This window comes from Euleptes europaea, chromosome 12, assembly GCF_029931775.1.
Source record: "Euleptes europaea isolate rEulEur1 chromosome 12, rEulEur1.hap1, whole genome shotgun sequence".
Classification (NCBI taxonomy): domain Eukaryota; kingdom Metazoa; phylum Chordata; class Lepidosauria; order Squamata; family Sphaerodactylidae; genus Euleptes; species Euleptes europaea.
In genome coordinates, this window is record NC_079323.1 from 9,298,692 (window position 1) to 9,320,246 (window position 21,555).

Genomic DNA, 21,555 nt, shown 5'->3' on the forward strand with positions numbered 1-21,555 from the left:
TGAAAGTGTGTGGGCGTTATAATATGCCTGGAGCGAAAAAAGGAAACATCCACTACGATTTTTTTAAAAAGTCTCCAGATGTTTCCAAAATTACTCATTCAAGATGTGAAAAAAGAATTCCTATTTAAGGCATAAATGCCTCTTCCTTTGCAGCCTGAGGGTATCTTTCCTGGCAACTTCAGATAAAAAAAGATTTAAAAAATTGGCACTTACCTGGCACTGTACAATTTGATAATTACAGTGCTGGAGCGCTACATTTTTAGTCTGTTCTGTGAAGGTACTTTGAGGAGGTTTGGTTCCCCCGCCCCGAGGTTCTATTATTAAAAGCAATATTGAGGGGTAGGAAGGCTGGCAAATCTTTGCTTAGGGTGAGCAGTAAAAAAAAGCATGTGGCTCAATGGTAGAGCATCTGCTTGGCATGCAGAAGGTCCCAGGTTCATTCGTCGGCATCTCCAGTAAAAGGGACTAGGCAAGTAGGTGATGTGAAAGACCTCTGCCTGAGACCCTGGAGAGCTGTCTGAGTAGACAATACTGACTTAAGAACATAAGAAAGGCCCTGCTGGATCGGACCAAGACCCATCAAGTCCAGCAGTCTGTTCACACAGTGGCCAACTAGGTGCCTCTAGGAAGCCACAAACAAGACGACTGCAGCAGCACCATCCTGCCTGTGTTCCACAGCACCGAATATAATAGGCCTGCTCCTTTGAGAGAATAGGTATGCAGCACAACTAGTATCCATTTTAACTAATAGCCATGAATACCTCTTCCCTCCATGAATATGTCCACTCCCCTCTTAAAGCTTAGACTTAGATGGACCAAGGGTCTGATTCAGTATAAGGCAGCTTCATGTGTTCATGTCCCCGTTTATAGTCTGTGAAAAGTGCAATTTTTCTCTCTCTCAACTGTTATGACCTGGGTTGCCAGCTCAGGGTTGAGAAATACTTGGAGATTTTGGGGATGGAGCATGGGGAAGGGCAGGGTTTAGGGAGGAGAGGGACCTCAGCACAGTACAATGCCATAGAGTCCACCCTTCAAAGCAGCCATTTTCTCCAGGGGAACTGATCTCTGTAGTCTGGAGATCAGTTGTAAAAGCGGGAGATCTCCATGTGCCACCTGGCGATTGGCAAGCCTAATTATGACACTAATTTCTCCATCCCAACACATTACCTACTAGGTTTTTTCACTCATGCAGGAAGCTGAGGTGGTAGAATTAACTGTAGTGATTCAGGTTATTGGTGGTGTATTCCAGCTTCCATTCCTTTGCAAGAATACCCCTCGCAAGAAGAAATCTCACATATCAGAAACCGATATTCATGAGTTCAGATATTTAGTTCATCTACACTCCTATAACTTTGTCATTTGTCCTTATTTCATCCCTGCAGGCGGAGGTAGCAGGAGCCACCTGTAGAATCCCGCCCCTATCGTGCAAGCAGGCGCAACTCCAGCGTGTGGCTACGCCTGGCTGGTGCAACAGACCATCCTGTGCCACCAGGTGGGCGAGTGTGCCACCGGTTGGATGCCTGCCTGTTTGCCTCTGCGGGGGGTGGGTGGGTGGCGGATCATCTGGGGCAGCTGTCTGCTTGAGTCTTGATCGGCTCATTTTTGAGTTGATGATTTTGTATGGCCCGCGAATGAGGTTATAAATATCCAAATGGCCCCTGGCGAAAAAAAGGTCCCCCACCCCTGCTATAGGCAAAACAACCCCGAGCTTATTTACTGGGAAAGGCGGAACAAAATACTTAGTAAAATTAGAGAATTGTTTAAGATTACACTTCAAGTAACTGTAGACCTGATGTTTATGGGAATAATGGGGTGTGAGAAGGTAGAAAAGAGTGAACAAGAGATGTTTAAAGCGATGATATTAGCGGCTCACGCAGTTATAGCTTTTGGATGGAAAGATAAAACAAAGTGGACTATGGACAGGTGGAATAATTATGTGTTCGAATACGTGCAAACAGATGTATTGGGATACTTAAAACAACAGATGATGGGAGAAACAGAAGAAATGGAATTGAAGAGTAAGTGGAACCCATACATTAATTGGGTGAAAAGAGGAGACGCCAACGAAGAGACTTTAGTAAAACTAAAAAGGCTATGCTCATGGCTGAAAATATGAAAATATGATATTATAGATTGCTCCATGGGGGAAGGGAAAGGGAGGGGAAAGGGGGAAATTAACTGGGCATATTCTTGGAGTGTGTATGGAGATAAAGGTATGGAGATGTAAAATGACCTCCAATGCAATAAAAGATATATTAAAAAAAAAAGTTTACTGGGAAAGGCAGCGCCACGGTGTTCAATGGGGCTTGCAAAATCCCCAGCAACGCGCGCCCCCAGTGGCGGAACAGCGCCAGCGTCCCCAACACCCCGCGGCCAACAAACGCCGCTCCTTCCCTCGACTCGCTCGTTTTTCAGCAGCGTGGCTTCGTTCTTTACGACGCCGGCCGGCCGCGCTTCACGGCGGCGTGGCCGAGGAGAGCCCCGAGCCGCCCCGCCCTCCCCCTTTCGCGCATGCGCCTCGCGGGAGGAGCGGTTGGCTCGGGCTCGTCCTCCACGCCGCGTCCGGCGCTTTACGGCAGCGCCCGGGGGTGGGGGGCGGGGAAGATGTCTGAGCGGAGAAGGGGAGGCGGAGGCCGGGGCGAGCCCGCTGCCGCCTCCGGGGCGGCGGGGGCGGAGATGCCCGCCAAGAAGCAGAAGCTGAGCAGCGACGAGAACAGCAACCCCGGGGACCTGTCCGGGGACGAGAACGTGAGGAGGCCGCTCGGGGGGGAAGGGAGGGCAGGCTTCGGGCCTAGCGCGTCTCCTAGCAACGGGTGGGGGGGGGCTGCCTCGGAGGCGCCTGGCTTGGCGGGAGGAGAGGCTTCGGGGGACGTCCGGCGGCCTCGTGGGAGCCTCGGTTTCCAGGGGAGGAGGGGCCCTTTAACGGATTGTAGTTGCATTATTTATCCGTGTTAAGGGTCCTTCTGTATTAATATTCTCCTATCCTTAGAAGCATAGAGTTGGAAGGGACCACCAGGGACATCTAGTCCAACCCCCTGCACAATGCAGGAAATTCAGAACTACCTCCCCCCCCCACATACCCAGTGACCCCTGCCCCATGGCCAAAGATGCCCCCCCTCTCATGATCTGCTTAAGGTCACAGAATCAGCACTGCTGACAGGTGGCCATCTAGCCTCTGCTTAAAAACCTCCAGGGAAGGAGAGCTCACCACCTCCCGAGGAAGCCCATTCCACTGAGGAACCGCACTGTTAAAAAAATTTTTCCTTAACAGCCTTGCTCAAGTCTCGCAAAACGGAGGGCCGCGGCTTCCTTTATAGCAGTGGTTCCCAACCTTTTTTTGACCAGGGACCACTAGGACTTTTTTGTTCAGTGCAGGGACCCCAAGGTTCAAAATAAAAATTCCAAGAATTTGAAAATAAACTTTAATCATAATTGTTAGTTAAACATTAAGCTTAGAATAATATTTGAATATATATTTTTATAATAGAGAACTTTTAATTGAAAATATTAATTTATTATGGGTTTATAACTTTGTTTCGCGGACCTTAATTTAGTTCTCGCGGACCCCTGGGGGTCCACGGACCCCTGGTTGGGAACCAGTGGTTTATAGAGTCCATCCATCTCAGTTGCTGATTTCAGAGGGAGGTTAGAAAGAGAGGCTGCTGAATTGCAACAAATAATGAAGCCCAAGACCATGCATTCTCCTGGATTTAATAGAGATCTGGGAGGTCGTGAGCTCTCTTTCCTTGGAGGTTTTTAAGCAGAGACTTGATGGCCATCTGTCAGCAATGTTGATCCTATAACCTTGGGCAGTTCATGAGCAGGAGGGCATCTTGACCATCTGGGCATGGAGTGGGGTGTGTGTGGGGGGAGGTAGTTTGGAATTTCCTGCATTGTGCAGGGGATTGGACTAGATGACCCTGGTTGGTTCTTTCCAACTCTGATTCTATTATTCCTGTCTCATTACCAATGCTAATTTCTCCACGCCTACTACCCCTCTGCATATCACACCTAATCCAATCACACCTGCTAATGTAATTTACTTGCTTTTGACATTTACATTGCCATTCTGTGTCTAATTCACTCATCTCTACTTAAGGATAGATGGAGTCAAATTTGAGCTGTATCTGAAGAAGTGAGCTATGGCTCACGAAAGCTTATACCCTGCCAGAAATTTTGTTAGTCTTTAAGATGCTATTGGACTTTTGTTGGTTTGTACTGCTAGAGATAGTCTAACACAGCTACCCATTGTGATCAAAATCCATCTCATGTTCCTCTTTTCTTGTTGCCTACAACTTTTCCTGGATGGCCCAGGCTAGCCTGATCTTGTCATATCTCAGAAGCTAAACAGGGTCAGTCCTGGTTAGTATTTGGATGGGAGACCACCAAGGAATACCAGGGTTGCTGTGCAGAGGAAGGCACTGGCAAACCACCTCTGCTAGTGTCTTGCCTTGAAAACCCCATAAGGGGTTGCCATAAGTCGGCTTCGACTTGACGGCGCTTTACACACACACAACTTTTCCTAGCATGATTGTCTTCTCCAGTGACTCTTGTCTTCTCATAATGTGACCAAAGTACAATAGCCTCAGTTTAGTCATTTTAGCTTTGAGGGAGAGATCAGGCTTGATTTCATCTGTGCATCTTAAGTGCCCTCAAGTTGCTTCCAGCTTATGGTGACCCTGTGAATTAATGTCTTCCAAATCATCCTATCATTAACAGCTTTGCTCAGGTCTTGCAAACGGAGGGCGGTGGCTTATTTTATAGAATCAATCCATCTCATGTTGGGTCTTCCTCTTTTCCTGCCACCTTCAACTTTTCCTAGTGTTATTGTCTTTTCCAATGAGTCTTCTCATAATGTGATCAAAGTAGGATAGCCTCAGTTTAGTCATTGTAATTTCTAGGGAGAGATCAGACTTGATTTCATCTCTCTGTTAAATGCCATCAAGATGCTTCCGACTTATGGCAACCCTATGAATTAATTATAACGGGTAGACATCTGTTAGTCTGTCTGCAGCAGTAGAAAAGAGCAAGTCTAGTAGCACCCTAAAGACTAACAAAATTCCTGGCAGAGTATGAGCTTTCGTAAGCTCCAGAAGTAGTGAACAGTAGTTCATGAAAGCTCATACCCTGCCAGAAATTTTGTTACTCTTTAAGTTGTCACAGGACTCTTGCTTTTTTCTACTACAGGCAGAAAGTTTCTGAGATAGGAACATGAAACTGCCCCCTTATTCCAGGAATTTGAATTGTCTGACCCTAGTAGCTTTGCAGTTGCTTGATATGGGACTCTGTCTTTGGAATACTCAACTTCCTAGTGTTACTTCATAGTGAACAAGTTTCCCTGACAATTCTAGAGAAGGTGGGGAATGTTCTACACAGGAGTTAGTTTGTTTTTAATCTGAGTCTTCTGTTAATTGTGTGTTACATTCTTAGGATGATGCTGTTAGTATAGAGAGCGGTACTAACACGGAACGCCCTGACACACCCACAAACACTCCCAATGCTCCAGGAAGGAAAAGCTGGGGGAAAGGAAAATGGAAGTCGAAGAAATGCAAATATTCCTTCAAGTGTGTCAACAGTCTCAAGGTATTTGTACTCTTAAAATCCATGAGATGTCTGCTTTTGTGTATCAGTGTTGGAATGAAGATGGGTTTTACTGCTGACATCTGAAAAATGCTGGTAGATATTTGTTCTTGTTCTGTGATCCGATGAAGAAGAGATGTGCTAGATCAGACCAAGAATTTATTTAGCTCCCCATTTTGTTTTCTGCAGCTGCCCGTTAGATGGCTGTGGGCATTCCGAAGAAGGGCTTTGAGAAAACAGTGGTTGCTAGAATCTTCTATTAAGAGGGAGTGTGACTCTGAAATAGAGGGTCTGAATAGATACAATATCTTCATAACTACACAGATATTCATACATACACACTCCAAGAATATGCCCAGTTATTTTCCCCCTCTCTAAATTCGTTGCTGTTTCTGCATCCTAAGTACATTTTGTAGGCGTCTGGGAGAAAATAAGTAATTCAAATAAGAAATTTGAATTATTAATACCTGGGATTTTAAAAAATCACATCTTATTACTTATTGAATGTGAACATGATGTTTTGGTCTTGCTTTTTGGAGAAGTGTTCCTTTTAAAGGCATAGAACACTGACGTAAATTGGTCTGAAATACTGGCTTTACATTTTTTTGTGCCCTTTCTGAGGAGTGTGTTCAAATTAAGTTTAAATAACAGGAAAGGCTATATTGTCACAGCTAACAGGAAATTGAAGGGTGTGGAGACTTTCTTTTTTAACTTCAGGCTTCAAAAAAAGTAACCACCAGTATAGAGTACTAAAATACAGATCATGTATGAAATAGTTGCTCAGGAGGGGAAGTACATCTTGGGACAAACATTCTTACCTGATGATTAAGACTTCGTGTTACTTGAAAAAGATCTCTGGGGAAAGCGTAGAAGTATGTCCCTGCCTGAAGATCTGTGAGAAATGTTTGTTCTTTCCTGGAAAGGATGCATGGGTGGTGGTGGTTGGGGTTATACTCTCTTTACAGCTTCTAAAGCAGGCACACTCTTTATTTTGAGCGTATACATTGGGAGGCACATTGTACTAGGCAGATGATGAGAGGGAGGGCATCTTGGCCATTTTCTGGGCATGGAGTAGGGGTCACTTGGGGTGGGGGGAGGTAGTTGTAAATTTCCTGCATTGTGCAGGGGGTTGGACCAGATAACCCTGGTGGTCCCTTCCAACTCTGTGATTCTGCTACTTGCCAAGGGTTGCACAGATTTCCTGTTCAGAATAAATAATACAAAATAAGCAAACATTCAGTTTTCTGAGTGTCTTCTGCCATCGCAAGCTACTGACCGGCTCAAGGAGCTATGCAGAAGCATGTGCTTGGTCAATATGAAAGCCCTATTTGCCCCCCCAAACAAAATCTGGTTCCTGAGATGTCACCAGCAACTGTTCACGAATATTCAAGCGCGTGTTAGTGGCTAGAAATGTAAAATGAAGCCTGTGAGGACTCTAGTATCCTGCACCAACTTGCCACAGTGGTGTGCGCAACAACAAAATGGCTGCCACCGGAGATGGAGATAAGTAGTGAAGTTACGCAGAACTGTAACAGTAACTCTTCAACAGAAGGTATGTTTTAGCAGGATGCCCTTTAAAATGAACATATTGTTGAAAAACATTTACACATAACTTACCTTCAGTCATGCAGTGAAGATACTTGTGCTGTGGTGGCACCTTCTTAAAATCTGCCCAGCCCGTCAAATCTCCAGGGACCAATCAGAAGCACTGCTGGTAAAAACCCCTCCTGGCTCTGCCCCCTTTCAAAAACACTTGGCAGGTGCCAGTGAAGGAGTTGGTGGGTGCCGTGGCACCTGTGGGCACCATGTAGAGAATCCTGTCTTAGGAGATGCAGAATTTTTTTTAAAATAGCTTCAGTAAATGTTGCATGCTGTTTCGGGAGGAGTGGGGAAAATCACTTGATGACATCACAGCACCAGCAAGCGTACTTAAATGTGATCATCAAGAGCATGACTCCAGAAATCAGTTTTCGGCAGCAGCCCCTTTTCACCATCTCCATCCTGCCTCCTTTGTCAGATATATAAAGAGTTATGGAAGCCTAGGGAAAGTTTTGTTGCTGGAATTGCTTAACGTTGGGCCTATGTTGCTTGTGATTTGAATCTTCATCTCAGTTCTGCTTTTCCTTTTTCAGGAAGACCACAGTCAGCCGCTGTTTGGAGTTCAGTTCAATTGGCACAGCAAGGAAGGTGACCCTCTCGTGTTTGCCACGGTTGGCAGCAACAGAGTGAGTGGTGTATTAAAACTTGTCCTTCTGTCATTCCCAGGCTGCTTTGTCTGCTTTCCAAGGGCTTATATCCTTGCTGTCATGTTAAAAATATTAAGTTACATTGTAATTGTATTTTTTTTAAGTTTGTTTCCATCAGCTATTGGCCGTAACATTAGAAACCAACGGCAAGAGAAATAGAGCAGTCACAAAAAAACAGTTGATGACATCAGAGTTTGAGAACACTAAAACATAGTTTGATGACTGAGTTGTTAATTTCTGGTGCTTGTCAGCCAGTAAAAAGTCAAGCTTTCAAAGATCAGAGCAAGGAAGAGTTTTATTCTTAACTGTTGTATGAAAATAATGTTTTTTTTAAAATTAGATTCTGTAACACAATGGCAAAATTGTGCAGCGTGGTGTAGTGGTTAAGAGCGGAGGACTCTAATCTGGAGAACCAGGTTTGATTCCCCATTCCTACATTAATGGTGGCTGGGTTGAGTCAGAGAATTCTAAGAACAGATTTCAGATATTTCAGACATTTGTTTGAAATAACGTTTTGCTGTCTTCATAAAGTGGTATGCTCTTTGGAAGATAGTTAAACTATTTTTGGCAACGGAGGAACTGCTCGAGCCCAGTGAGGGACAGCCAGGTGGTCAAGGTTATGAAAAACCTGCACACACCCCAGAACAGCAAGCGTCCTTTAACTGCTGCCTTTTAATTGTTTACCAGGCCATTCATCTCAGAGTCAGATGCTTGTCTGTAACTAAAGAACATCATTTCAGTGCCAGCAACAGCAATGTTTCCTGTGTAATTTCTCTGTGTAGCAGCCCTTCAGAGCTCAGAAGCTAAGCAGGGTCAGTACTTGGATGGGAAACCACCAAGGAAGACTTGGGCTGCTATGCAGCAGACATCAATGGCAAACCACCTCCTGGGGTCTCCGTCAGTCAGTTGCGCCTCAATGGCACATTTTACCTTTTTGTTTTCTCTATGGAGACTGATTTCTTGGGGAGCTTGCAAAGCTGTGGTCCCTTCCTTAGCTTTCTCTGTGGGGAGTGTTGGGAGTGGGGTGAGTTAAGATATAATAATTATTATTATTATGATAATAAATAATTATTAATTATTATTGTACCTTGCCCTCCCCCAGCCAGGCTGGGCTCAGAGCAGCTACCAACACAATTAAATATATATAAACTTACTTAAAATATAAATAAAACAATCTAACACATTTAAAAACATTGTAAAACATAATAAAACCTTAGCATGCTGTAATTCTATGATTCTAACTTCAGCGACCAGTTTCCTGTGTAGGGAGCGATGATGGTATGGTTGGGCTAATTGTCACAGTGTCATGCCTGTAATACCAGTCTCAGGGAGGGGGCAATGGACCCAGGACATATGGGGGAAGGAAAGGTTTAGGATAGGATCATATCACACAGGCTGCTTAAGCACATTTCTGGCCTGATAAGACTGAGTGAACATAGATTAAAGAATTTTTAGTCATTGGAGATAGGAGAGAGTTCATTTAGACAATGTTTAGTTCCTGGTTTCTATAGCCAACCAATTTCCAGTACATAAATCTAACTTCTTGTGTTCTCTTCCTTCAGGTTACATTATATGAATGTCATTCCCAAGGAGAAATCCGGTTGCTGCAGTCTTACGTAGATGCTGATGTATCTTTTTTTCTAACGTACCTCTAGGGCTTGTTTCTGAAGGGAATCAGCAATTTCTTTGCTTGATGGCTTTTACCAAAACTGATTCTTGCATATTAGATGTCACTCAGGTCCCAATGGGCCCATCCCGGTCCATTTCATTCATTAACAGTTGTGGTTAGAAATAATGAACTGTAGTACCGCTCTTCTTTAAAGTCAAAATCTTCATTAAATGTCCCAGCTGTTTTTGTTTAGGTCAGGGGTTGGTAAGGAGCGGCTCGTGAGCCGCATGCGGCTCTTGGGCCCCTTGAGTGTGGCTCTGCCACAAATCCCCCCCGCCCAGCTGCCTAACGAACAGCTGATGGGCGGGGGGTTTAAACTGCTCCGCGCAGGCAGCACGGGCCCTTAGATGGGGCCCCTAGTTGCTTGCTATGGATGGCCAGAGTTCTCCTTGCTAAGTCTGGAAACCAGTGTGGTGTAGTGGTTAAGAATGGTAGACCGGGTTTGATTCCCCACTCCTCCATATGCAGCCTGCTGGGTGACCTTGGGCTAGTCACAGTTCTCTCAGACTCTTTCAGCCCCACCTTCCTCACAAGATTTCTGTTGTGGGGAGAGGAAGGGATTGTGATTGTAAGCTGCTTTGAGACTCCTTTTGGTAGAGAAAACCTTCTTCTTGTCGCTCCCGAGATGGCAGTGGAAGGCCTGTGTGCAGGTGGGGCTCTGGTCTTTATCCTGGCACAGAGGTCCTTATGCATTTTAGAGGGAATGAGGGCACGGGAGGAAGGGAGGGAGAAGCAAGGGAGTATTTTCAAATGCATGGCCTTGGCTTCTCTGACTAGCATAAAAGATCTCTTATTTTTCAAATTTCTATTTTGTACCTGTGTCATATTTCTTTGTCAACTTTGTCTGCCTGACCCATAAAAGTCACTCACAATCCTCTCTCAGCTTCCCATCTCCCTAGTTGTAGGATCTGTATTTTGAGCTCCAGAATTTCCAGGGTTGCACGTAGGCTTGTGCTGGGAAAGGGCAGGGTAGAAAGCTAATAAAATAAATAATGCCCTTACATACTCCCCATTCATCTCTCTTCTTGGCTGGCTTTGTTCTTTTTTTTCTTTTTCTTTTTGTGTCGTTTGCAGAATTACTTGTGGAATTTGTTTAAGGGAATTTACTTGTATTGAATTATGGCTTTTCTCCTGTACGCCAGCAAATTCAGAAATGTTAATTGCTTGATTGGCCGAAAGGAAGTCCCCAGCTGTTTGTGTACTCCTTGACTTTATGCATCAGGCAGATGAAAACTTTTATACTTGTGCATGGACCTATGATAGCAACACGAGCCATCCGCTGCTGTCTGTGGCTGGCTCCAGAGGCATCATTAGGATAATTAATCCTATAACGATGCAGTGCATAAAGGTGAGTTTGACCGACTTGCAGGGGTGCAGATTTTTTTCATGAGAAACACGTTGAGGGTAAAACCTGATCTCTCGATTTCTGTTGTAGCACTATGTGGGCCACGGAAATGCGATCAACGAACTGAAATTTCACCCGAGGGACCCAAATCTTCTTCTGTCTGTAAGCAAAGGTATGAGAAATAGTTTCTTTGTGATATTCCGTAAAGGGCATAATACTGTGAAGAACCAAAAGGGTGGGTAAAAAGCAAGAGAAGGACACAATCTGCTAAGTGGCGCAAAAAATTATTGCAGAAAGTACTCGGGAAGCCCATTCCTGAGTGGAAGGGCTGCACCGGTGACCTAAAAAGGTGGCTTATCTCGGGGGGGAAAAGGAAAGGGGGCATTCCTGGGCCGAAAGGGCTTTGGAGGCTGCCTAAAGGCGGCCCCTCCTCAGGCCCTGCACTGGAACACCCTGGGAACACTCCCGGGAGGACAGCACACAGAAGTGCGCCGTCTGAACGCCGGTGTGAGGCTGTGCCATCCAAATGCTTGCCAGAGTTGAGGCTGAGAGTGTGACTGGCCCAAGGTCACCCAGCAAGTTTCCGTGGCAGAGTGGGGATTCGAACCTGGCTCTCCCAGATCCTAGTTTGAAACCTTAGCCACTACACCATGCTGGCTCTCTTGCAGAAGGCATTTCCACTTATATAAGGGGTGTGTGTGTGATAAGTACTCAAATGTTGTGTCTCCCTAAAATGTTTTGTAAATAGTATTTTGTTACAGGGCAAACCATTAGTTAGTCATAGCATGGGCTTTTTCTATTGGTTATTACTTTAATTTCAGGACATAAAAGCTGAAATCTAGTTTGTGTTGATTTTGCTAGATCACGCATTGCGACTGTGGAACATCCAGACTGATACGCTGGTGGCAATATTTGGAGGAGTAGAAGGGCACCGGGATGAAGTTTTGAGCGCAGTAAGTAGGAAACTGTCCCGACAGCTTGAAAACATTTCTGGGTCTCCTTCCTCCCCCCACCCCGCCTTGCCAAACCAAGCTATAACTGACCAGAAGCAAAATGTACAAAGTTCAGTCATTGCAGGCATCTGTGCATAATTGTACAGTTTATTCCAGCTGTAGTTGAAGAGGGAGGAAAGGGTTCGGCGTTGGTTTCATTTTAAAAATTGGATGGAGAACGTCACAACCATATTGTGTGTTTGTGTGTGCTTACACACAGGATTATGATCTCCTTGGTGAGAAAATCATGTCTTGCGGAATGGACCACTCCCTAAAACTCTGGCGAATCAATTCAAGGAGAATGATGAATGCCATCAAGGAATCCTATGAGTACAACCCCAATAAAACCAACAGGTATGGGCAATGTTATCCTAATACGCTGTATTCCCCCCCCCCCATACTTCCCGATAAGAACATAAGAAAGGCCATGCTGGATCAGACCAAGGTCCATCAAGTCCAGCAGTCTGTTCACACAGTGGCCAACCAGGTGTTTACTGAAATTTGACATCAGTGTTATCTGAAACGGGTAACTGATTTTTAAAAAAAATCCCATTTAAAAGCGGGAAGAGAAAAAGGGATAGACCTAGGTAGATCACAGGAAGCATAGTTAAATGCTAGAAGAGGTTTTCTGCTTTATTCGAACTGTAAAAGCAGCTCAGCAGTTGGATAGAGTTCTTTGGGTGGGTATGGAATCTCCAGCGTGGTGTAGTGGTTAAAAGTAGTGGTTTGGAGCAGTGGACTCTAATCTGGAGAACCGGGTCTGATTCCCCACTCCTCCACATGAGCAGCGGAGGCTAATCTGGTGAACTGGATTGGTTTCCCCACTCTTACACATGAAGCCTGCTGGGTGACCTTGGGCTAGTCACAGTTCTCTCTGAACTCTCTCAACCCCACCTACCTCACAGGGTGTCTGTTGTGGGGAGGGGAAGGTGATTGTAAGCTGGTTTGATTCTTCCTCAAGTAGTAGAGAAAGTCGGCATGTAAAAAACCAACTCTTTGTCTCCTTCCTTCTTTGGATGTTCAGTGGATTCTATCCTGGAGCATTAGAGGATGGGACAAATGGTTTCTGAGAAGCAGGTCAAACTGATGGGTCTCTTCTGGCTCTACAGTTGTCAAGTTTGGCCCACAGTGAGGCTGGTGATCCGTTTGGCTCTCACTCTTGGCGGCTGAAGGACAGGAACCGGTGGTTCAGATATCCAAGCAGCCTTCTCTACTTGCTAGTCTGTGGGCTTTGGTCTTTTGGACCTCCAGCTATGAGGAAGCAGACGCACATGGGAAAGAACAGCTGAGGGCTGGACCTTTCAGTCCTTGCATCAGCTGGTGAAAGTAGGCAGCGCCATTCAGCCAATTCGTTGGGATATTTTGAAAAACTGCAGCATAGTTCTGAAGTATCTAAAACAGGATAGCTACTTAGAGACAGTCTGCTGTCAGGAGTTGTAGGTTTATCTCGCCTCTCTTTAAATTAAGGGATATTGCATCTCAAGCCACTGCAGTTTTTCCCTCCCTGCTTGCTAATCGGCTCTGTCCATTTTCTTCTCCACAGGCCGTTTGTGTCACAAAAAATTCACTTTCCTGACTTCTCTACCAGAGACATACATAGGAATTATGTAGACTGCGTACGATGGTTAGGGGATCTGATACTTTCCAAGGTATGATGACTTCAGTTTTTAAACAGTGTTGTTTACACTTTGTGTTTGATTTGCAGAAGGAAAAAAACTGCAAACCCATTTAATTGATAGGGCAAGAGCATTTGGAGAATAAATGGGATGGCGTGGTGTGGTGGTTAAGAGTGGTGGACTCTAATCCGAAGAACCTGGTTTGATTCCCCTCTCCTCCACGTGAGCAGCGGACTCTAATCTGGTGAACTGGGTTGGTTTCCCCACTCCTACACATGAAGCCTGCTGGGTGACCTTGGGCTAGTCACAGTCCTCTCCAAACTCTTTCAGCCCCACTTACCTTATAAGGTGTCTGTTGTGGAGAGGGAAAGGGAAGGTGATTGTAAGCCAGTTTGAGACTCCTTAAAGGTAGAGAAAACCAAGGTATAAAAACCAACTCTTCTTCTTCATCTTTCTTCCATCAGCTACTATTCTTCTCAAAATGTGATTGATTGTCTGATGAACCCAACAGTCCATAACCTACAAATTTTTCTTTGTGGTTTACAGTATTGATAAGTTTGAGTGTTTCATGGATTTTTTTCCCTCTCATTTGTCCACAGTCCTGTGAAAATGCCATTGTGTGTTGGAAGCCCGGCAAAATGGAAGACAATATCGATAAAATTAAGCCCAGTGAATCTAATGTGACTATTTTAGGCCGATTTGATTACAGTCAGTGTGATATTTGGTATATGAGGTTTTCGATGGACTTCTGGCAAAAGGTAAGAATGCAAGATAAAACTGGGCATTAGTTTTTGTCAAAACCGTCCTAGGCAAGAAGGGGGCACAGAGAGGGGATGAGCCATGCTGGAGTGTATAGAGATAAATCCAGATTTAGTAAACAAAATAATGAGGAGCAAAATGCTCTGGACTCTGCCAGAGGACTGCCGGGAAGTGGCTGCCCCTCCTTCTCTGGAAGGTTATCACGGCAAGGGGGAAGACTCTTCTGGCTTCATCCATAGGGCACCAGAGGAGTTGCTTCTGGGATCTTGCTTGACTCCTCCCTCCTTCTCTGCCAGAAAGCTCTGCTCAGCTACCAGTTGCCAAGGATCTGGGACTATAGATCTGAGAGAAATAGCTTTTGTCTTCTGATAAGGTTAAGGGCTGCAGGGAAGTTGCACCAACTGTCTCAAATGTAAAGAGAGCCAGCGTGGTGTAGTGGTTACGGATGGTGGTATGGAGCGTGGAGTCTGATGTGCAGAGCCAAGTTCGATTCCCCACACCTCCAAATGAGCGGTGGAGGCTAATCTAGTGAACCGGGTTGGTTTCCCCACTCCTCCACATGAAGCCAGCTGGGTGACCTTGGGCTAGTCACAGCTCTCTCCAAACTCTCAGCCTTACCTACCTCACAGGGTGTCTGTTGTGGGGAGAGGAAGGGAAAGCTATTGTAAGCTGGTTTGATTCTTTTTTAAGTGATAAGAGAAAATTGGTATATAAAAAACAACTCTCCTCCTCCTCCTCACGATGTAATTTTGGGATTGCCTGAATGCTCCTGTTTTCCACATTAGTGTTTGGCTGCACGTGTCTTCTGTCCTTTTGCAGATGTTGGCATTGGGCAATCAAGTTGGCAAACTCTACGTTTGGGACTTAGAAATAGAAGATCCTCATAAGGCCAAGTGAGTATTTGACTAGCTTGCTTTCATGCATGACATGGCAAGGACTTCTTTGTACCCTAATATACAAAGCTATATAAAAAGTACAGTTCACAACTTTTTTTGCCAGAGAAATCAGTATAAGGGAGTCATTTTAGGCCTCAGTTTAGTAATTTTAGCTTCTAGGGAGTTTTACGAGCTAGCCATATTTTAAAACAGGCTGTGGTTTCGCATGGTATCCGAACTGTGCCTTATTGCAGCTGGGAAAAATGAGAGTTCTGTACTAGCAGGTTAAAAACTCGGGGTTGCTTGGAAAGCAGGCGAGAGTAGTGTCCCTCCTCTGGAGAATGCACAGATATCGTGCTGGTGAAGTTCTGCCCCTACATCTATAGTGTTCTGTATTGCCCATCTTTCCTGTAACAATGCTGTGAACCCTGAAAGTGAATGATGAGAAAGACAGACCTCATTCTTACAATCTTAATTTTTTCAACAGGTGTACAACTCTTACTCATGCCAAGTGTGCTGCTGCAATCCGACAAACCAGCTTCAGCAGAGACAGCAGTATCCTTATAGCCGTGTGCGACGACGCCAGTATCTGGCGCTGGGACAGGCTGCGGTGACCGTCTTCGAACTTCAAAGTACAGAACGCGTCTCTATATATATCTATATATATATTGCTTTTTGTGTCAAGAGAATTAGCTGTCCTGCTAGTATGATAACTGCTTTGCGTAGTCTGTCCCTGCGATCACACAAAACTAGCCATGTTTACATTTTGGTTTTGGTAGAAGTCATTGTCCTGTTTGGAATCTGCTGCTTTTTAATAAAAATATTTTTGTAAAAGTTTGGTTTCTCGACCATTTTAAATTCAGTGCGAATGCTTGGCAACCTGTCAGGTTTTTCCCCTTGTGATGTTCTGTATCACCATGTCCTTTTTTGGTGACCATTTGAAGAGGCTCAGAGTAAGGCCTGACATCTGCCTCACCCCCAAAAATTGTCACATAACTTCTGTCAACTAAGTGAACTTTACTAGAATGGTGTTGCTGATTTCAAAAGCAATTGTCTTCTAGAAAGAGCGGTGTGGTATCACTAGGAGGCCCTTTTTTCCCAGCACAATGCAACAAACTCATTAATCGTACTAATTTTCAAACATTTGTGTGACTTCTGTGACAGCCTTGTGCAGTGGTTAGTGTTGGATTAGAATCTGGGAGACCCAGGTTTTAAACTCCACTCTGCCATGGAACCTCACTGAGTGACTTTGTGATTGTGAGGGATGGGGAGGAGATGTGGCTCAGTGGTAGAGCATCTGCTTGTCATGCAGAAGGTCCCAGGTTCAATCCCCAGCATCTCCAGTTAAAGGGACTAGGCAAATAGGTGATGTGAAAGACCTCTGCCTGAGACCCTGGAGAGCCGCTGCCGGTCTGAGTAGACAATACTGACTTTGATGGACCAAGAGTCTGATTCAGTGTAAGGCAGCTTCATGTGTTCATGTGATATTGTAAGCCACTTTGGGTCCTGTCTGGGGAGAAAATCAAGCTATGAATAACTAAAAGTGAGGCTTGCTCCCAGATCACACCATACTTTTAACCTGGGAGTCGTGGATTCCTCCAGAGTGACCCTCTAGGCTTCCTGAATCGTGTTAACTATGAGTTCCCACCTTGCCATGGGAGTTTGCAGTGTGACCTTGGGCCAGTCACGCAGTCTCAGCCTAACCTACCTCACATGGTTGTTGTGAATAAAATAGAGGCAAGAACAAGTGGATCTCCATGGGGAGGAAAGTGGGGTATAAATGTTAGCAACCTAACAGTCCGTTGTTACTGAAGAGCTTTTATGCTTGCTTGTTTGAATGCCTCTCCTTCCGAGGTGTTAAATGGAAGATATAACTTACTTTATTCAGATAGACTTTGTCCATGTGATCTGAACAGAGTTGACATATGATTTCATGTGATGTTGGAATGTTTCCAATAGAATTCATATTGCGATCTAACAAAAGATAAAATAGTCCCCTTTTTGCTGGTGGATAGAAATCCTAGAACAACATTGGCTCCTCATGCCTCAGTGTAACCGACATTTTGGGTTAGCAGGTTCTTATGACACAGTGCTACTTTTAGGTCAATGAAGGAACGCCATGTGCAAAACAAACGACGTTTATTTTGTGCACAGAATAAGGCTGCTGCTTAGTAGGAAAAGGCAGAGCCTCGAGCAAAAGTTGGCTTCAGCTTAAATACTTCTACAGATCGATTAGGCAACTACAGAGCGGAACATCATTGGTTACAGAAAGGCTGACTTCACATTACATGCGTACTGGAATGCGTGTGTGTTAAGTGCTGTCAAGTCGCTTCCGACTCATGGCGACCCTACGAACCAAAGTCCTCCAAAATGTCCTATCTTTGACAGCCTTGCTCAGATCTTGCAAATTTAGGGCTGTGGCTTCCTTTATGGAGTCAATACATCTGGAATAGACATCCCATAATAGTCCTTAGCATGTTCTGTGAAAGCAATTAACTGTTCCCTGTGGGTGTGACTTTTACTATTCAAACGAGCCCTTTGGGTTACCTCTTGTGGAATGGTGACAGCTGTGATTTACATGTTTATTACGTTTGTTTGATGTTGTTTTCTTATGTCCTCCCAACCTAAATTTGATGGCCCAGCTGGAGACCACTATACCCTTATCTTCATTTTATCACTCCCATGTCACAACTCTTAAGCTTCAGTTCCCAATTACAGATCTTCTTGTTCCTCACATTCCAAAACAACTGGGAAGTTCCGATTATACTTTTCAAACAAGATGTTCTCAATACAACAATTCTAAAGGCTTGACCAGAGAAATAGCAGAGACATATGTTTCCAAGCAGGCCAATTTTAGTTCTATAAGAAACCTTTTGTTGTATACCAAAGGTGGAAATGTGATTTTCTAAAACATACTTGTTGCTTTTTTTAAACGGTTTTAAAACTCCAAGCGATGCTAAGAAGTAACTTTGAGCTAGAACCAAAATATATGTCGTTAAACATGACTCCACCTCAAATTGATAACTCATGGAAAGAACTTTATCAATATGCAATTTCAGCCGCCAGAATTATTTTTGCTAGAAATTGGAAACTTTCAACAATACCAAAAATATCAGAGTGGAAGGATAAACTTCAAGAATTTGCTTTAATGGCCAAGCTTACAAATCAAGTAAATATGAAATCTGCTGATCTATTCCAAGAAAGATGGACACTGTTTTATCAATATTACTGGTTTTATTATGTTTATTTTGAAATGATATTAGGGCTAATAGTAATACACAGTAATATAGATAGTAAGTCATATTAAATTATATCGTAAATATTTATTTGCAATTTTATACAGATAGGCATGTTTTATTGAGTTATTCTATTATAATCCAATTTGGACTATAATTAAGTTTGTGTAGTAAGAAATGAAGATAAGAGAAAAAGAAGACTGGATAAGAAATGTTGAAAACATTGGATATTATTTTTAGTGGCTAGTTTTCAATGTATTAGTGAGTTTATTGTAACATAATCTGGGTGCCAAGGAAGAAAGGAGAAAAGAGTGTATTGTATGTAATTCTTTATTACATTTTTCTGTTTTCCTCTCCTCCCTTGTTTTTTTAAAAAATATTAAAAAATCCTGTTTTTCCACTGGGTGTTTGTAATATTAGCTGGTCAGCTGCCACCAGCCCTTTTACTACCCAGTCCGCTAGAGACCAAGGAACAAGCCTCTGACCCTCCTGGGACTAAACTCAATAGAGTCACCCTTGCAAAGTAGGATGCCTGCATGGCGAGGTTAAAAAAAAACAGTTAATTTGGCAGCTATAGCCAATCCTGGCCAAAGTGCTTGATTCAGATTGAAGCCTCCCAAAGTCAAAGACACCACAAGATATAAATAAAGTGATTTATTAAAATTGTGCAAGGGATCAGAATAAAAGAGCAGTGAACAGTGAGGATAACATAAAAATGCTAATTCCAAAAGACTAACTACATGGTATAAGCTTTAGTTCAAATAGCAAGTTTACCACAAAGGCCGAGTTCTTCCAGCAGTCAAAGTCCAAAATAAGGTTTCCAATTGGCAAGACTCACCAACAGAACAAGGAGCCAGGCTCGGTATGTTCCCTGGGCCAAAGCTCAAAACTCAGAGAGGGGCTGTGGCTCAGTGGTAGAGCATCTGCATGGCATGCAGAAGGTCCCAGGTTCAATCCCCGGCATTTCCAGTTAAAGGGACTAGGCAAGTAGGTGATGTGAAAGACCTCTGCCTGAGTCCCTAGAGAGCCGCTGCCGGTCTGAGTAGACCATAGAGACTTTGACCTTGGTGCTGTGAAAGAAATCCCTTGCCTTACTGTTACTGTTAAAGACTACAGTACCAGGAATGCACTGCTACAGGTCCCCACCTAGTTCTGCCTGTTTATGCTTTACTATCCTCCACAAGCATAAAGAAGGCGAGGAAGTAGGTGCATTAAAATAATAAAGCCTAACTTCCTAACATGCACGAAGACAGGCAGAGTAGCAGAAGGGAAAGCATTGGGTGGGAGGCGCTGCATGATGGTTTCAGATCCATCACTGATTCAGTAATCTATCCAAGACAGCCTGGTCATACTGCTCACGCACAAGCACGTCACGAACGTCCTCCATAGTCTTTGCCCCGGCGGCATCCATCCAGAGATCAAAACTCGTCACCCTCGCCGCGAAGGATGCCAGAGATTCTCGAGGTTTTGGCTGCACATCTCTAAATTTCAGCCGCAGATGCTCCTCCGAAAAACCAAACTCATACCTGGCAAACTTTTTTAACTCCTTGTAATCCGTAAGCACCTGTACTGGGAGCTGATTCAGGAGTTCAGTCAACTCTCTGGAGGCCTGATTCCACAAAAGATTCACGTACCATCGCTCTGGAATGTCATAATCCGCACACACACTTTCAAACACACGCAGGTAGGAGGCGACATCCTGGCCTGGGCGGAAAGTGGGAATATCCTCATGCCACCCATCTGCTGCCTGGAGCCAGCGCCTTGGGTCCTCTGGCTCGTCTCTGCCCCGCTCCACCAGCATTTTCACATACTTCAACGTCTCCTTCTGGCAGGAGAGGAGACTTCTGAGCAGCGTCTTCCAGTCGTCTCCGCTCATGCTCCCGCTGGGCCGACCTGACGGGCTGCAGCCTGCTGTCCTCCCTCCCTTTTGCACACTGCTGATGGATGGCGCCCTTCTTCCCTTTCTCGCGGGATGCTGGTGGTGCCTGCCTTGCGTTTTGCCACCACACTGTCCCCAGCGGGCTTTCTCCCGGGAGGTCTCAGCCTCTTCCTGCCGATCCTGGGCTTCTCCACGCCCATGGAGGGGTCCGTTTTCCATCTGTCCCCGTCTCCCAGAGAGGCTGCGGTCCCTCGGCAGCTCGTCTCGCGGGGCGGCACGCTCCGCCACGGGCAGCTCCTGGTCCCGGCGAGCTGGGGCATCGATCTCAGCTTCGCAACCACCTGTAGCAGCCAATTCACAGTGGGTAGCCGTGTTAGTCTGTCTGCAGTAGTAGAAAAGGGCAAGAGTCCAGTAGCACCTTAAAGACTAACAAAAATATATTCTGGTAGGGTATGAGCTTTCGTGAGCCACAGCTCACTTCTTCAGACACAGCTAGAATGTGAATCCATCTGTCTTTAAGTAGAGGAGAGTGAATTCAGACAAGCATTAGTATGTAAATGTTAACAGTATGTCAATGTGAATAGCAGGCGTGATGGGATTAGGTGTGGTATGCAGAAGAGTGTGATGTCCAGGGGAGAGATGGGTGTGGAGAAATCAGCATTGGTAATGAGCCATGAATGCAAGGTCTTTATTCAGCCCAGGTCAATGCATTGACTTTAGTTTGAATATCAACTGTAATTCAGCAGTTTCTCTTTCCAATCTCCCTTTGAAATTCCTTTGTAAGAGAACTGCTTACAAAGGAATTTCAAAGGGAGATTGTTCACAGTGGGTAGCCGTGTGAGTCTGTCTGCAGTAGTAGAAAAGGGCCAGAGTCCAGTAGCACCTTCAAGACTAACAAAAATATTTTCTGGTAGGGGATGAGCTTTCCTGAACCACAGCTCATACCCTACCAGAAACTATTTTTGTTAGTCTTGAAGGTGCTACTGGACTCTTGCCCTTTTCTACTACCTGTAGCAGCAACTCCTCCTTCCTCCCATGCCCCTACTCCGGCCGGACATCCTGACTACCCAAAATAACAACTGCACCGAAACTCACGCTGGACCGTCAGCCTGGGCTACTACTCGTGAGCAAGCCCGCTCAGATCCCATAGCCCGGCAAAAGGACAACCCAGCCGTCCGGGGACTCCACGTGTGTTGCCAACCGCTCTAGCCCCTGTCTCTATGATGTCGTGGCCAGGCTTGGCTTGAGACCGGAAGTGCTGGAAGGCTGGCCAAGGCGGGGATTGCAAAGCGTTCTGGGGCTCGTAGTCTCCAGCTGTGTCGCCACGGCAACCCCTTTCTTCCGCCTGCCCCGGATGT

At 44.9% G+C, this 21,555-nt stretch overlaps 1 protein-coding gene and 1 non-coding gene across 2 annotated transcripts; both read left to right on the top strand.

Moving 5' to 3' along the window:
- The first annotated feature begins 2,589 nt into the window (after nucleotides 1–2,589).
- On the top strand, nucleotides 2,590–15,745 carry EED (embryonic ectoderm development). Its single transcript, XM_056858079.1, has 12 exons — nucleotides 2,590–2,748; nucleotides 5,431–5,583; nucleotides 7,713–7,805; nucleotides 9,389–9,454; nucleotides 10,718–10,843; nucleotides 10,931–11,012; nucleotides 11,702–11,793; nucleotides 12,053–12,186; nucleotides 13,376–13,481; nucleotides 14,048–14,206; nucleotides 15,027–15,100; nucleotides 15,570–15,745. The coding sequence occupies exons 1-12, from the start codon at nucleotides 2,605–2,607 to the stop codon at nucleotides 15,694–15,696; spliced, it is 1,356 nt and encodes a 451-aa protein (XP_056714057.1). The 5' UTR covers nucleotides 2,590–2,604; the 3' UTR covers nucleotides 15,697–15,745.
- A 608-nt stretch (nucleotides 15,746–16,353) lies between these two features.
- TRNAD-GUC (transfer RNA aspartic acid (anticodon GUC)) lies at nucleotides 16,354–16,425 on the top strand. The gene has a single exon. It is a non-coding gene; the product is annotated as a tRNA-Asp (tRNA).
- Nucleotides 16,426–21,555: the final 5,130 nt, after the last annotated feature.

What these genes read in the sequence shown, in the direction of transcription:
- EED (XM_056858079.1), top strand. Translation starts at nt 2,605, where the DNA reads ATGTCTGAGCGGAGAAGGGGAGGCGGAGGCCGGGGCGAGCCCGCTGCC. An exon ending in ACCTGTCCGGGGACGAGAAC is followed by an intron (nt 2,749 to 5,430) that starts GTGAGGAGGCCG and finishes TTACATTCTTAG; the next exon opens with GATGATGCTGTTAGTATAGA. An exon ending in CCACGGTTGGCAGCAACAGA is followed by an intron (nt 7,806 to 9,388) that starts GTGAGTGGTGTA and finishes CTCTTCCTTCAG; the next exon opens with GTTACATTATATGAATGTCA.